The sequence below is a fragment of the Geotrypetes seraphini genome, chromosome 3, assembly GCF_902459505.1.
Source record: "Geotrypetes seraphini chromosome 3, aGeoSer1.1, whole genome shotgun sequence".
Taxonomy (NCBI): domain Eukaryota; kingdom Metazoa; phylum Chordata; class Amphibia; order Gymnophiona; family Dermophiidae; genus Geotrypetes; species Geotrypetes seraphini.
In genome coordinates this window covers 293,496,336-293,511,008 of record NC_047086.1, presented here as the reverse complement: position 1 = coordinate 293,511,008, position 14,673 = coordinate 293,496,336, and the positions used below count along the sequence as shown (strand labels likewise).

Below are 14,673 nucleotides of genomic sequence, written 5' to 3'. Positions count from 1 at the left end.
CACTCATCCTCCTTGTCTCATCAACTGGCAACCTTGGGGTCATCTTTGACTCCACTCTCTTTCTCTGCACAAATCCAACATACCACTAAAGCCTGTCGCTTTTTTCTCTATAATATCACCAAAACCTGACCTTTCCTTTCTGAGCACACTACCAAAACCCTTATCCACACCTTATCACCTCTCACCAAGATTATTGCAACTTGCTTCTCACAGGTCTTCCACTAAACCAACTCTCCCCTTCAGTCTATTCAAAATTTCTGTTGCATGACTTACATTGCGCCAGTGTTGCTATGCTCACATTACCCCCTGTCCTCAAGTCACTTCATTGGCTCCTTATCCATTTCCATATACAGTTCAAACTCCTCTTATTGACTTACAAGGGTATTCACTCTGCAGCTCCTTAGAATCTCTCCTCTCTCCCTATACTCCTGGGAGCTCTGCTCATTGTTTAAGTCTCTTATCTGTACTCTTCTCTCTACTGCCAACTCCAGACTTGGGGGAAGATTCTTAAAACTTTAACATGGTTGCTAAACCGATTCCAACTGGTTTATCATTCATGTATTTTAGTGACAGATTATCAAAACGGCTTACCGTGGTCTTTTCCGAGCTTCTAGCAGTCTCCGACTCTGCCATACAAATGTATTACAACGAGGTCAGTAATTAAACAAGCACTCCAGGCGATTCTCTATTATCACCAAGTGATTCCCTTACTTCATTGTACATACTACATTTGCAGGCAAAATTTTCCAGCAGGTCTGAGCTTACTTTTTTGTCAGTGCCTGAGCGCTGATTGGTTCAGGCATTGACAGGAAAATAAGGCTTGACAACTCAGACCTGCCAGAAAATTTTGCTGCTTTCAAGTAAACCCAGATGACCACACCCTCCCACAGACAAACAACCACCCCACCCGACACTCCCACCCCGGCAGCGGGCGAGATGCTCATTCCCTCCTACCGCCAAGCAACCCTCCCCCCCCCCACCCCCGAGACACCCTCCTGCTTCCGCTATAGTACCCAATGCCCCCCTTGTTTACAAAGGCCGGCCAGAAGGATGCCTCCTAACTCCGGCCAGTAGGCCTGCCTTTTCAAAGTAGGAGGGGCCTTAAGCAACCTGGGCCAATCAGAGCCTTAGGCCCCTCCTTGGCGCATCTCAGATGCACCAGGGAGGGGAAGTCCTACCATTTTGAAGAAGCGGATCTGCTGGCTAGAGGTATGAGGCATCCTTCCTGCCAACTTTCATAGCCAAGGGGAGCAGGGGCATGGAGTATCATCAGGGGGGTAGGGGGAGAGAGTGGACCTCCCTCCCACTGCCGGGGGGGTATCACAAAGGTTGCTTGACAGCGGCAGCGGGAGGAAGTGGGCATCCCTCTTGCCGATCTTTGATTTGGGGTCTTTTTTAATTTATTTTTTTATTTGTGGGTTTATTCTGTGCATGTGCAATCCTCTGCTAACCTCATTTGCATACACGGTTTTTAAAGAATGACTTGCCAAATTAGTACAGCAGCCTATTGGATTTTACCCCCAAACATTTGAGAATCTTCCCCTCAGTTCTTTTTATCTTGCTGCACCATATGCCTGGAACAGACTTCCTGAGACAGTACATCAATCTCTGTTTCTGGCAGTGTTCAAATATAGGCTAAAAGCCCACTTTTTCAAGGCTGCTTTTAGCTCCTAACTTATTTGTAACATACATAAGAACATAAGAAATGCCTTCACCAGATCAGACCCTAGGTCCATCCTGTCCGGCGACCCTCTCACGCGGAGGCTAATCCTGGTGTTCCCTGCTAAAGACCTTGTTTACCCGTATCCCTCAATGTGTTTTGCAAGAAGGTGTGCATCCAACTTGCCCTTGAATCCTGGAATGGTGGTCTCCGACACAACCTCCTCCGGGAGAGCATTCCAAGCATCCGCCACTCGCTGTGAGAAACAGAACTTTCTGATATTTGTCCTGGGCCTGGTGCCCCTCAGTTTCAGTCCATGACCCCTTGTCCAAGTCACATTTGACAATGTGAATAACGATGTTTTTTGCTCTATTTTGTCGAATCATTTTAGTATTTTGAAAGTCTCTATCATATCCCCTCGCAGCCTTCTCTTCTCGAGGGTGAACAATCCCAGTTTTCCGAGGCGTTCATTGTAGCTCAAATTCTCGATGCCTTTTACTAGCTTCATGGCTCGCCTCTGCACCCTCTCCAACAGGGTTATATCCTTCTTCAGGTAGGGAGACCAATGTTGGATACAGTATTCCAAGTGTAGTCTGACCATTGCTCTGTAAAGCGGCATTATGACGTCCGCCGATCTACTTGTGATTCCCTTCTTTATCATGCCCAACATCCTGTTTGCTTTCTTTGCTGCCGCTGCGCATTGAGCCGACGGCTTCAGGGTCTTGTCTATCAGTACCCCCCAGATCCCTTTCTTGTTCGCTCTTTCCCAATGCTGCACCTAACATTTTGTATTCATGTATACCAGTGTCCATTTTATCATTCCTTCTGCAAAATTCCATATTGTTTAATGCAGTGTTTTTCAACCGCTGTTCCGCGGCACACTAGTGTGCCGCGAGATGTTGCCTGGTGTGCCGCAGGGCCGCCGGGCCCGGAGCTTACAGGGGGCCCGAGGCAGGGGCGCCAGTAGCTCGCCAAGGCAAAGTGAGTCGATCACCCAGGACTCACTTTGTCTTGGCGATCTAATCCACAGTTCTTCAACCGCCGGTCCGCAGGAAATTTTTGCCGGTCCGCGCAGGACCGGCAAGATTGACTCATTTGAACTTCCTGCCGGTCCGCGCAGGACCAGCAAGATCAGCATCGGAAGCGTGCGCTGGGCCGGAGAGATCTTGGGGAGCCTCCGACAGTGGCTTTCTCCCCTCTCTGCAGCTCTCCTTTACTTCCCAGCGCAGCGATTCACGAAGGCAGCCTCGGGGCTTTTGCTGAGTCGCGGCTGCCTCTGATGATGCAACTTCCTCTTTCCTCAGAGGCGGCACGACCCAACAAAGGACCCGAGGCTGCCTTCGTGAATCGCTGCGCTGGGAAGTAAGAAGAGCTGCTGGGAGGGGAGAAAACCACTATCAGTCTGGGAAGATGCTGGGCAGGGGAAAAAAGGGACAGCTGCTACTGGAAAGGGAGAAGGAGAGATGCTTCTGGGAGGGGAGGAGGGAAAGGAATCTGGGAAGCTGCTGGGCCAGGAAAAAAAAGGGACAGCTGCTACTGGAGAGGGAGAAGGAGAAGGAGAGATGCATCTGGGAGGGGAGGAGGGAAAGGAATCTGGGAAGCTGCTGGGCAAGGAAAAAAAGGGACAGCTGCTACTGGAGAGGGAGAAGGAGACGGAGAGATGCTTCTGGGAGGGGAGGAGGGAAAGGAATCTGGGAAGCTGCTGGGCAAGATAAAAAAAGGGACAGCTGCTACTGGAGAAGGAGAAGGAGAGATGCTTCTGGGAGGGGAGGAGGGAAAGGAATCTGGGAAGCTGCTGGGCAAGATAAAAAAAGGGACAGCTGCTACTGGAGAGGGAGAAGGAGAAGGAGAGATGCTTCTGGGAGGGGAGGAGGGAAAGGAATCTGGGAAGCTGCTGGGCAAGATAAAAAAAGGGACAGCTGCTACTGGAGAGGGAGAAGGAGACGGAGAGATGCATCTGGGAGGGGAGGAGGGAAAGGAATCTGGGAAGCTGCTGGGCAAGGAAAAAAAGGGACAGCTGCTACTGGAGAGGGAGAAGGAGATGGAGAGATGCTTCTGGGAGGGGAGGAGGGAAAGGAATCTGGGAAGCTGCTGGGCAAGATAAAAAAAGGGACAGCTGCTACTGGAGAGGGAGAAGGAGAAGGAGAGATGCTTCTGGGAGGGGAGGAGGGAAAGGAATCTGGGAAGCTGCTGGGCTAGGAAAAAAAGGGACAGCTGCTACTGGAGAGGGAGAAGGAGACGGAGAGATGCTTCTGGGAGGGGAGGAGGGAAAGGAATCTGGGAAGCTGCTGGGCAAGATAAAAAAAGGGACAGCTGCTACTGGAGAGGGAGAAGAAGGAGAGATGCTTCTGGGAGGGGAGGAGGGAAAGGAATCTGGGAAGCTGCTGGGCAAGGAAAAAAAGGGACAGCTGCTACTGGAGAGGGAGACGGAGAGATGCTGCTGGGAGGGGAGGAAGGGAAGAGAGTTACTGCTGGACAGGAGGCTGGGAGAAAGAAAGAAAGGGGGCAGGCAGGGAAACAGAAGGAAAGAAGAGAAACAGAAAAAAAGAAAGAAAGGTCAGGGAGAGAGGAAGAAAAAGTTGGGGGAGGGAATGAGGTGTGGAGGAGAGAAAGCATACAGGCTGATAGAAGGGAAGAAAGATTGGATGCACAGTCAGAAGAAGAAAGTGCAACCAGAAATCACCAGCCTGGCTGGGCGGAACTTCCTCTCCGATTGCAGAATTGACGTCAGGGAGAGCATGCGTCGGCGTCGGCTTTGGGGCCTGTTATCCATTGGTGGGTCCTGTTCCCCGATGGCAGCGGCAGTGGCAGTGGCTTGGGGAACGGCAGGGAGAAAGAAAGAAAGGGGGCAGGCAGGGAAACAGAAGGAAAGAAGAGAAACAGAAAAAAAGAAAGAAAGGTCAGGGAGAGAGGAAGAAAAAGTTGGGGGAGGGAATGAGGTGTGGAGGAGAGAAAGCATACAGGCTGATAGAAGGGAAGAAAGATTGGATGCACAGTCAGAAGAAGAAAGTGCAACCAGAAATCACCAGACAAGGTAGGAAAAATGATTTTATTTTAAATTTAGCAAAGTGGAGGCAGTATTACCACAGTTTTCAAAGGAATTTGCCCAAATAACTTAATAGTTAACTGGGTAAATTCCCAGAGATGAAAACTTCCCTTCACTTACTATGCACAGTTCTGAATTTATATCTGCTGTCTATATTTTACAATATGGTCACCTTTTACTAAACCGCAATAGTGGTTTTTAGCGCAGGGAGCCTATGAGCGTCAAGAGCAGTGCTGGGCATTCAGCGCAGCTCCCTGCGCTAAAAACTGCTATTGTGGTTTAATAAAAAGGATGGAGGGTATATTTGTCTATTTTTGTATGCTATAAAAACCAAATACAGAGAGAGACTGAGAGCTGTTGATGAAGAGCTACGTGTGTGTCTTTCTTCCATTCCAGCCAGAATATCAGCTTTGTGTTCAGCCAAACAGGCCCAGGTTTCGCACTGAATAAAGTATTTTATAATTTTTATAATTTTTATTTCATAATAAAGTAATTATAAAATACTTTCTTTGTGTTTATTTGATTCCTATTCAAGAGAATTACTTTATATATAGTCAATATAGGCAGAGAGTTAAATTTTTTAACATTTTCTAATGGTGGTGTGCCTCGTGATTTTTTTCATGAAACAAGTGTGCCTTTGCCCAAAAAAGGTTGAAAAACACTGGTTTAATGTATAGCGCTGTATCTGTTTGACAATGCTATAGAAAATGTCGGCCTGTCCATACTAGTTAATATTATGTGGATAACTTTACTACTTATATTTGTGACGAAATGTTGGTTCAATCACATGCGAGTTTGTGCAAGTGCGCACTACTGCAGTGTCCCGCAAACTTTTTTGGCACCGCGGCACATTAAACCTGGTGCCGCGGCCAGAAGGCATCTGAAAGCATGCGGACGTCGATGCGATGATGTCACACACATGCATGACATTATCATGTTGATGTCCACACATGCGCGGAGGCCTTCCGGCCGCAACCCTGAACCTGTCACTTTGCCAGTGGAGGATCCTGCAGGAGGGGAGGTGCAGGGAGAGGAGGAGAGACGCCGGTGCTGGCTGCCAGTCTACAGGACTTGCCTCTCGCCGTGAGAGGCACATCCTGTAAGCAGTCAGTTGGTGCCTCTCCTCCTTGCCAGCGTCTTGCAGCACACCTGGAATCTGCCACAGCACACAGTTTGCGAAACACTGCACTACTGGGAAATAGTGCATACTCTCTGCATGTAAGACTAAATTTTTTTCTTTTTTTTAAATTAGGATTTTATATACCGCCTATCAAGGTTATCTAAGCGGTTTTTACAATCAGGTACTCAAGCATTTTCCCTCTCTGTCCCGGTGGGCTCACAATCTATCTAACGTACCTGGGGCTAAGGAGGATTAAGTGACTTGCCCAGGGTCACAAGGAGCAGCGTGGGGTTTGAACCCACAACCCCAGGGTGCTGAGGCTGTAGATTCAACCACTGCGCCACACACTTAAGTAAATGTACCCAAATTTGGGGGTCAAAAAATATGTGCACTAATTGCTATTCTCTAAATCAGTGGTCTCAAACTCAAACCCTTTGCAGGGCCACATTTTGGATTTGTAGGTACTTGGAGAGCCTCAGAAAAAAGTAGTTAATTTTGCATGAGGTAAAACTCTGTAGTTTATAAATCTTTCCTTTTGGCTAAGTCTTAATAATAATATTGTCATTTATAGCTAAAGAGACACATGATCAAGAAACTGTTTTATTTTACTTTTGTAATTATGATAAACATACCAAAGGCCTCAAAACAGTACCTGGTGGGCCGCGAGTTTGAGACCACTGCTCTAAATGGTGCTCTGAATTGGGCACCATTTATAGAAAAGCACTCAGGGCTCCTTTTACAAAGGTACGCTAGCGTTTTTAGTGCACGCACGCGCTAGCCAAAAAATTACCGCCTGCTTAACAGGAGGCGGTAGCGGCTAGCGCACCTTTGTAAAAGGAGCCCTTAGTATCAGGATTTACACCAACTGAAATCTGGTATAAATCCTTGTGCCTAAATTAGGCGCAGGTCCCCTGGATTCTAATACTGATTGCATCCTTAGTAAATTCCCATGCCAACGCCCCCTTCTCAGTTACACGTTGAAAAATATAGGCGTGTATCTTTATAGAACACTGCCTAGCAAGATGCGTGCATAAATTCAAATTGTTGTCAATTAGCACAAATGATTATCAGTGTGTAATTATTGGTGCTAATTAGCTCATAAGACAATTTGCACATATAATTTAATTGAATAAACACTCAAATTTCCTTGTGCAGTTTTGAACGCCATTTATAGACTTTGGGGGGATAGTATGCACTTCTTAAGAAAAGTGCGTACTTGTATTAACATTAGTTCTGGAACAAAAAAATAAAAACCCACATAACTTTTTGCCTGCCCATCCCTATTAACCAGATATTCTGAGGGACTTATTCAGTTAAATCAGTGTGCCGCAAACTTTTTGAGGCCGTGGCACATTGAGCACGGGACCGCAGCCCTGCAGGGCATTGGGAAATGTGTGGATGTCAACATGATGACATCATACACATGTATGACATCATCATGTTGACATCCGCGCATGAGTGGATTCTCTCCAGCTGGAGGTCTTAGTGTCCTTTCATGAATTTCCTCCTGAATATCCCTTCCCAGCCCTATGTAGCATGGTTTAACTGGGAAGAAGCCTCTGCTGTCTGTTTAAATATTTTTTTTAATATCTGGCCCTTTGATTATAATCACAAATTCCAATTATGCTCACACACAGTGGCATAGTAAGTGGGGGGGGGGAAACCACATTAGGTGCCATCTTGGTGGGAGCGCTGGCACCTCTCCACCCCCCCATCCCCCATGTCACACTCGCACCCTCTCTTCCCCGCCCCCTTTATCTCTTTAAATCTTCGCCAGTGCAACTACTCTGGCCTGTTGATCACGCCGGCCTAACTCTCTGAAATCACTTCTGGGTCATGGGGCCAGGAAGTGACATCAGAGGGAAATCCATTGCTGGCACGAGCAGCAGGCCAGAGAAGCTGCTCGTGTTGGTTAAGATTTAAAGAGGGATGGGGATGGGAAGGGAGACTGTGAGTGTGGCATAGGGGATGTGGAAGGAGCAAAGGGGGCAGAGACCTGGGCGTGTCCTACCCTTGCTACGCCACTGCTCACACATTTCTTCTTTAAAAATGTACGGTACTAAGGAAAATTTAGTAGGAGCATAAAAAGTGGATGACAACAGGTGAGATTAAGGGCTGAGAAAAAAGGAGGGTAGCACAAATTTCAGCACTAGGCTCATAAATCTAGGCAAATTAATATCGGGCCTAAATTTATAAGCCCCTACATTTGCTGAAAGTAAGGAAAAAATATAGGAGCCTAATTTAGCAGCCTAAATTTAGGAGTTCAGAGATCGATATTCAAATCAGTTTAACTGGCCAGAAATAGCTCCTAAACAGTTAAATCATCTGTTTGGGCTAAAGCTAATTTTCAGCAGCTCTTAAAAAGTTAGTGCCATTGAAAATAACCGGTTAGCACTAAATTGAAAACCTGCTATTTTGGGGTGGGTGGGTGATCTGGGGTGGGGGGTCAACACTTGGCCAGTTAAGTGCCAATATTCAGCATTTAACTGGCTAGGTTAACAGCATAAACCTCAGTCCTATCTTTATGCAATAACTTATAGTTAGTTAAGTGCTGAATATTTCACTTATCCGCTATGAGTCACTCAGCTCCGGAAATTGAGTGCTGGTGCCCAGAGAATTTAAATTGAACTCCGGAAATTGAAATTGAGCTCTGGAAATTGAGTGCTGGTGCCCAGACATGGCCCAGCATTGAATTTACAGATCTAGTGCTGGTGGTGGTCAGCAAAAAATGTTGCTCACCACTGGCTGAATATTATGCCCTTGTGGCATCTAAGAAAATACTTAGTATTCTTGTTAAGTTACACACGTATGTGTGAGCCTTGCACATACTCCATCTCTGTATTTGCTCCTCTCTTGCAAATATGTGCTATGTAAGGTTAGTCAGATTGTGAGCCCACAGGGACAGATAGGGAGACATACTTGAGTACCTGAATGTAAACTGCTTAGGCTAAAAGCAGTGAATAAATACTAAAATAATAAATAATTTGCAGAAAAATGCTTAGGCTTCATAAGACATTTTCACGCATAGATGAGCACATACACATGTAAAAGCTAGTTCGCTCAATATTTATGTATTTAATACACACATGCATGTGAACGCCTGGATTTTAGTTTGTCCTCCACATCTCTATATTATACATGTAACTGACAAAGCCTCAAGAATGTCTTAAACCCTGCGCCCTTTTCAGCTGTAGAATTCTTGGCATACAGTGAAGTATGCACACAGAATCAAGTGTAAGGAAACAGCAAGGCAAACGATATACTATATCCAACGTGGAACACAAGACAACAAGCAGATCCTATGAAGGAAAAACGTGTGTTTAACCTTTCAGGACCATAAGGATCGTAGGCCAATTTTTGTGGTTTTGACGACATTTTTATGGTAAAAAGGGCTTGCAGATGCCAAAAAATTGATTTTTTTTGTGAAATATCATTATTTTTTTTTTTAAAAATCACACTTCTGGCTTATGGACAGTGTGGCAAGTGAATCTTCTCGTCAATCTGGCAACGACGCTAATGAATGAATGTTGGAACCAGTTTGTTTATATAAAGGCAGTATCATATGGAATCCGTACATATCAAATTTAGAACTGTAGACTATCCCAATCAAAATTTATAGGATTTTAAAGTTATGGGACAAATATGTCCCTTGGTCTTGAAAGGGCTACTCAAATGCTCCTAGGAATAGTGCTCGATGATCCCAATTGTTACAGACCCAGGACTATTTCTTCAACGTTGGTGGAAGCTGCTTTTGACACCAGAGGTTGTATGCCCCTGACGCAGCCTTGGAGGCAAAACATGGCCACGTCGGGTACTATTCCTGGGAAAATATTCAAAATTAAGCACACGCTTATTTTTGAATAAACATACATTTTTTTTCATTTTTGCTTGTTGTCTTCTGTTGTTACATTACATTACATTACATTAGTGATTTCTATTCCGCTTGTACCCTGCGGTTCAAAGCGGATTACATAAGAAGAAGCTGGACATTTCCAGGAGGGTACATGACATTTAGGGTAAAACATAGTAACAGAATGAGTATAGTCTTAGTAACATTGGATGAAAGTAGTTATATTACATTACATATCAAATCTTTTCCAGGCGTTGGTAGGTAATATGATTTTTTTTTTTTTTTTTTTTTGGTCAGTTGAGGGTATGGTGCCAGGGAGTGGGTAAACCTGGTCGGTGTACGTGGAAGAGGAGAGTGATTAGGTGTTTTGTTGTGTTGCATGCAGAATCATACATTCAGTTGCCCCATGTTTTAAAAATAATCATATATGTGTTTGGCACCAGTTTGGAACCAAAAAGTGATTTTCAATATTTACTTAATATTGGTTTACAATTATCTTCATAAGAACATAGGGAAAGCCAAGCTGGGTCAGACCAGGGTCCTTTGAGCCCAGCATCTTGTCTCTGGCTAGAACAGATAAAATGACCCAGCAGACCATAAAGTATTTCTCATAGTTCATTTCTAGATAGTGGCGTAGTAATGGGAGATGAACCACCAAAGCAGCTCAGACAAATGCACGCAGGACGTCAACGCGCCTGATTAAAAGTTAACTTTAAAACGCTCTGAAGGGGGGGTGCGGGGAACCCCCCCACACACTTTACTTAGAAGTGTTGGTGCTGCCGTTGGAGGTGAGTAATGGGGGAACACTCCCCCCTCCCAACACACTTAGAGAGAAAGTATAATTTTTCCCTAAAATAGGGAAAAATTACACTTTCCTCTGTAAGGGGGGTTTTCACCCCCCAACCCCCAAACGGCAGCGTCAACACTTCTAAATAAAGTGGAGGATTCCCCCCCACCAGACATCCTCAGAGCGCTTTAAAGTTAACATTTAATCTGGCATGCTGACGTCCTGTGCGCATTTGTCTGAGCTCCTTTGTCTTCGCACGATTGTCCCACGCACTTTCATCTAAGTACCTCATCTTGATGGGGGCACCAGCACCTCTCTTCCTTTCCACCCTCTTAGTCCTTTCCCGCCGTGTGCCTTCACTTCCCCCACCACCGTTCCTCCAGCTCTTCACCAGCGCGAGCAGCAGCTCCAACCTGATGCTCATGCCAGCCTTGGCGCTCCCCTCTGATGTTACTTCTGAGTCCTGTGACTAGGAAGTGCCAGTGCTGGCGTGGGCAGTATGTTGGAGATGCTGTTCATGCTGGAGAAGCTAAACAGATACGGGGAAGGGGCACGTGTGCGGCAGTTGGGGGTGGGGAGGGTGCCACCCACCCTTCCTATGCCAGTGTTTCCAGAAATGAACAATGGCTTTCTCAAGTGTACCTGGCTAATAAATTTATATGAACTTTTCTTCAAGGACCTTGCCCAAAACTCTTTTGAATCCCACCATGTTGGTTGCCTTGACCACTTTCTCTGACAACACATTCCACAGTTTACAGTGGGTTTTCTAAATGGCGCTAGAGATTTTTTAGCATAGGACGGTGAGATAAATGTTCCAACGCTTATAGAAATTCTATGAGTATCTGAGCATTTACTTCGCTGGCCCGTGCTAAAAACTTCTAGTGCCATTTAGTGAATGGAGTCCTTAATTAAGTATTACATGAAAAATTGAAAACAAATCATAGAAATTTTTTATTTCCTGGTTATTAGTTTCATGGATGTCTTCTTGCTTTTATTTTGTTTGATATAATTGTTTATATCTAGATACTATTAAACTTATTTTCTATTTTATAAATTCACCCTTGGTTTTGTTTCTTTTCTTTGGTATCTGTCTTTCTTTCAATTAAATACAAATATCGCAAATCATTCGGACCAGATGGCATTTTTAGAGTTCCAAAGGCACTCATATAATTTGCAGATGTGCTGATGATCTATAATCTATCGTTCTAATCTGCCTTTCTACCATGTAATGCCAGTTTTTAAAAAAAGTCCCAAGATACATAAGCTGACATTGCTGCTAAATAAAACAAGGACAGCTATTGTTATGAACATCTGAATATTTTGCCTTACACTTCTTTACTTTTTCCTCAAAGGTGATATTGGAGACTGGAAGAACTACTTCTCTCCAGCTCAGAATCAAGAAATGGATGACAGCTTTAATAAATATGTAGGAGGAACTAAACTTGGAGCAAAGATGAAGTATGATGTTCACTGCAAGGTTTAAACATGCCAACATCATTTCTGAAGTAATCATTCCATCTGTAATTCTTGCTAAGCGTTAATATCTGTCTTATCATTTCCTCTGTAATTCCCCTACCTGAGCACTGTGTACTAGTACTGCCCAATTCAGGGAAAACATTTTTGATTCAATTTGGCCTATTGAATTCATTTTTCAATTTGATTTGATTAAACTTTTCCTATCCAATGGAGCATTTTTCTCAAACATTATGGTGGGTTTATTTTGTAGCCTAATCTCCACACCCCCAGACCTCTCTAGCAAGCATGGCGCTGTAGTGTAAACAAAATAAACAAAAAAACTGTCAGGTTACACATTTCAAATCCGACTTATTGTGATCACAAAATAGAAAATAAAATTATTTTTTCTACCTTTTGTTGTCTGGTCATTTTATTATTCAAATCATTTTGTTCCCAGGCTCTGGTTTCTGTTTGTCTTCTGTTAACTCGCTCACTAGGGTCTCCTGCCCATTTGACATTTTCTTCTTTCTCTCATGCAGCTTCAGGACTATGTGGCACTATACTTACGTCCACAATCCCTGCTTCTGCATTGAGGTGATTATTCTGAAAATGTATTGGCACATTATTTATCTATCCTTTAATATGGACTGCACGCAACTCATCTGCCATAAACACCCCCAATATTCATTCCAACACTGTCCAACCATCAGAGATGTAGAGCTGCAGGGGAAAGCAGGAAGGGAAGCTGCTCCTGCCTCCCCCTGCAGCTTACTGGCTGGTTAAGGAAAGTCTGACCAATGGGCTTTAGAAGAAAGCAGGATGGAAGGTTGGCGTTTCCTAAACTACTGGTACTGCCTCCCTTGCAGCTTATAGGTTGGCTAAGGAATATCTGACCAAAGGGAACAGAGGAGAGCAGCAGGATAGTTCAGAGAAGCTTCAGGCCTGATTCTATAAACTTTGCCGTTAGAAGCCACTAGACGTCCTTATCGGTGATGCCTAACTATGTCTAACTGAATTCCGTGTGCAACTTACATTTTCTTAATTTGCCTAATTGGAATGATAATTGACCGTGCCATTAGAAATCAAATAAAAATGTAAAAAAGATTAAAGTTGCATGCAGAATTCCGTGCGGCGTCTAGCAACACCTAAGTCAAGATGCCTAACACCTCCTACCTGAAAAGTATTCGTATGGTTAAGGGGGCAGAAAGTAGGAGTGGTATGACTTAGGCATCGTTGGACACTGGTAAATTAGACCAGGAAAACCCTAGCTTAATATACCAATGTCTACCACTAGGATGCCAAAAACTGCTTAAGCACCACTAAGTGTAATTCTGTAAACAGCACCTAGTGGTTAATTGACAACTGCGCCAAGGAGTTGGGTGCTGTTTATAGAATCAGGCCCTTCCTGCCTTTTGGTCTGCTATAGAGAGGGTGAGAGAGGAAAGGTATGGAAAGAGTAGACACAGAGCTGGAAGACATGCGTTGTGAGGGGAAGACAGGCTGAGGGAAGAGAGAAGGATTGTGAAAGTGAACACAGAGCTGAAGTGAAAGCAAGCTGGGGGGTGGGCATGGGTTGTGATACAAAGATAAGTGGGTAAGAGATGGGATGAAGAAAGAGAAACGGATGAGGATAGGGAGAGGAACTGTGTGGGATTCAAAGAGCTGGGGGTCGAAAGGGGAGACAGGCTGAGAAAAGGGTTCTGAGAAGAGAGAGGATCAGGTTGGAGGGAAGAAGCACTGAGGAGTGAAGAAAGGAATAGAAGTGACAGGAGGAGTAAGACAAGAAAAAAATAATAAGAAGGGAGACAACTGAGCAAACCCAAGAATCACTAGGTGAGAGATGTAATATTATAAAATTGAGCTGGGTAAGTTAGGGGTAGCTGCCAGTATCTGCTCTGTTCTTCCAACCTTATTGTCACTGGGAATAAATAAGGTATTTCATTAGGATAGGAAAGGGGAAGAGGTTGTGAAAGCATGGAATACCATGAACTGAGAATCTCCCTTTTAAAACTTATTGAATATAAGAACATAAGAAACGCCTTCACCGGAACAGACCGAGGTCCATCTAGTCCGGCGATCCGCACACGCGGAGGCCCATTTAGGTGCTCCTTGTTGGAGACCCGGATTTCCCGTATCCCTCAATATGTTTTGCAAGAAGGTGTGCATCCAACTTGCGTTTGAAACCCAGAACAGTAGCCTCTGCCACCACCTCCACCGGGAGAGCGTTCCTTGCGCCCACCACTCGTTGAAACCTCTTTAATTTAGTAACTTATTGATGTTGATTTTTGCTCTTTGTATTGCTTTAATGATTTGGGGGCCCTTTTAGTAAAGAATGTTAAACATTAACAGCTTAGCACGTGAAAAACAAACAATTTTTTGCAATTAGCACAGCATGTGCAAAAAAAAGAAAAAGGCCTAAATATTGTCACAATTAATCTGAACTTAGCATGTTTCAATATGGGACTTTCCTGAGCACTAAGCCCAGATTCTAATGTCCTTTAGACAAAGGCCCTGTTATTTGCAAAATCATGGGCTTGAGAAATAACATTTTCTAGTTGGTCCCATCTTCTCAGGTATTCCAATCTGTTTTGCAGTTGTAAGTGGTATTAGGTGCCTCTTGAGCAGTTACCAGACATCCAGGAAAACCAAGACATGTCTTCTTTTTAGAGACCCGTTGGGATGCTCGGACTTTTTTTTTTTAAGGGAGGAGTCTACAGGTTTAGACAAATCTCCCGACTCCCCCCACCTACCTCCT

The 14,673-nt window shown here is 44.5% G+C and overlaps 1 protein-coding gene across 1 annotated transcript in view; it reads left to right on the top strand.

The window, feature by feature from the left end:
- Positions 1-12,330, top strand: part of LOC117356987 (sulfotransferase 6B1-like) — a 40,036-nt gene extending 27,706 nt beyond the window's left edge. Inside the window, exon 7 of the mRNA XM_033937033.1 lies at positions 11,816-12,330. Coding sequence (XP_033792924.1) covers positions 11,816-11,946 — 131 coding nt within the window. The 3' untranslated portion in view covers positions 11,947-12,330. The remainder of the gene's footprint in view (positions 1-11,815) is intronic.
- Positions 12,331-14,673: the final 2,343 nt, after the last annotated feature.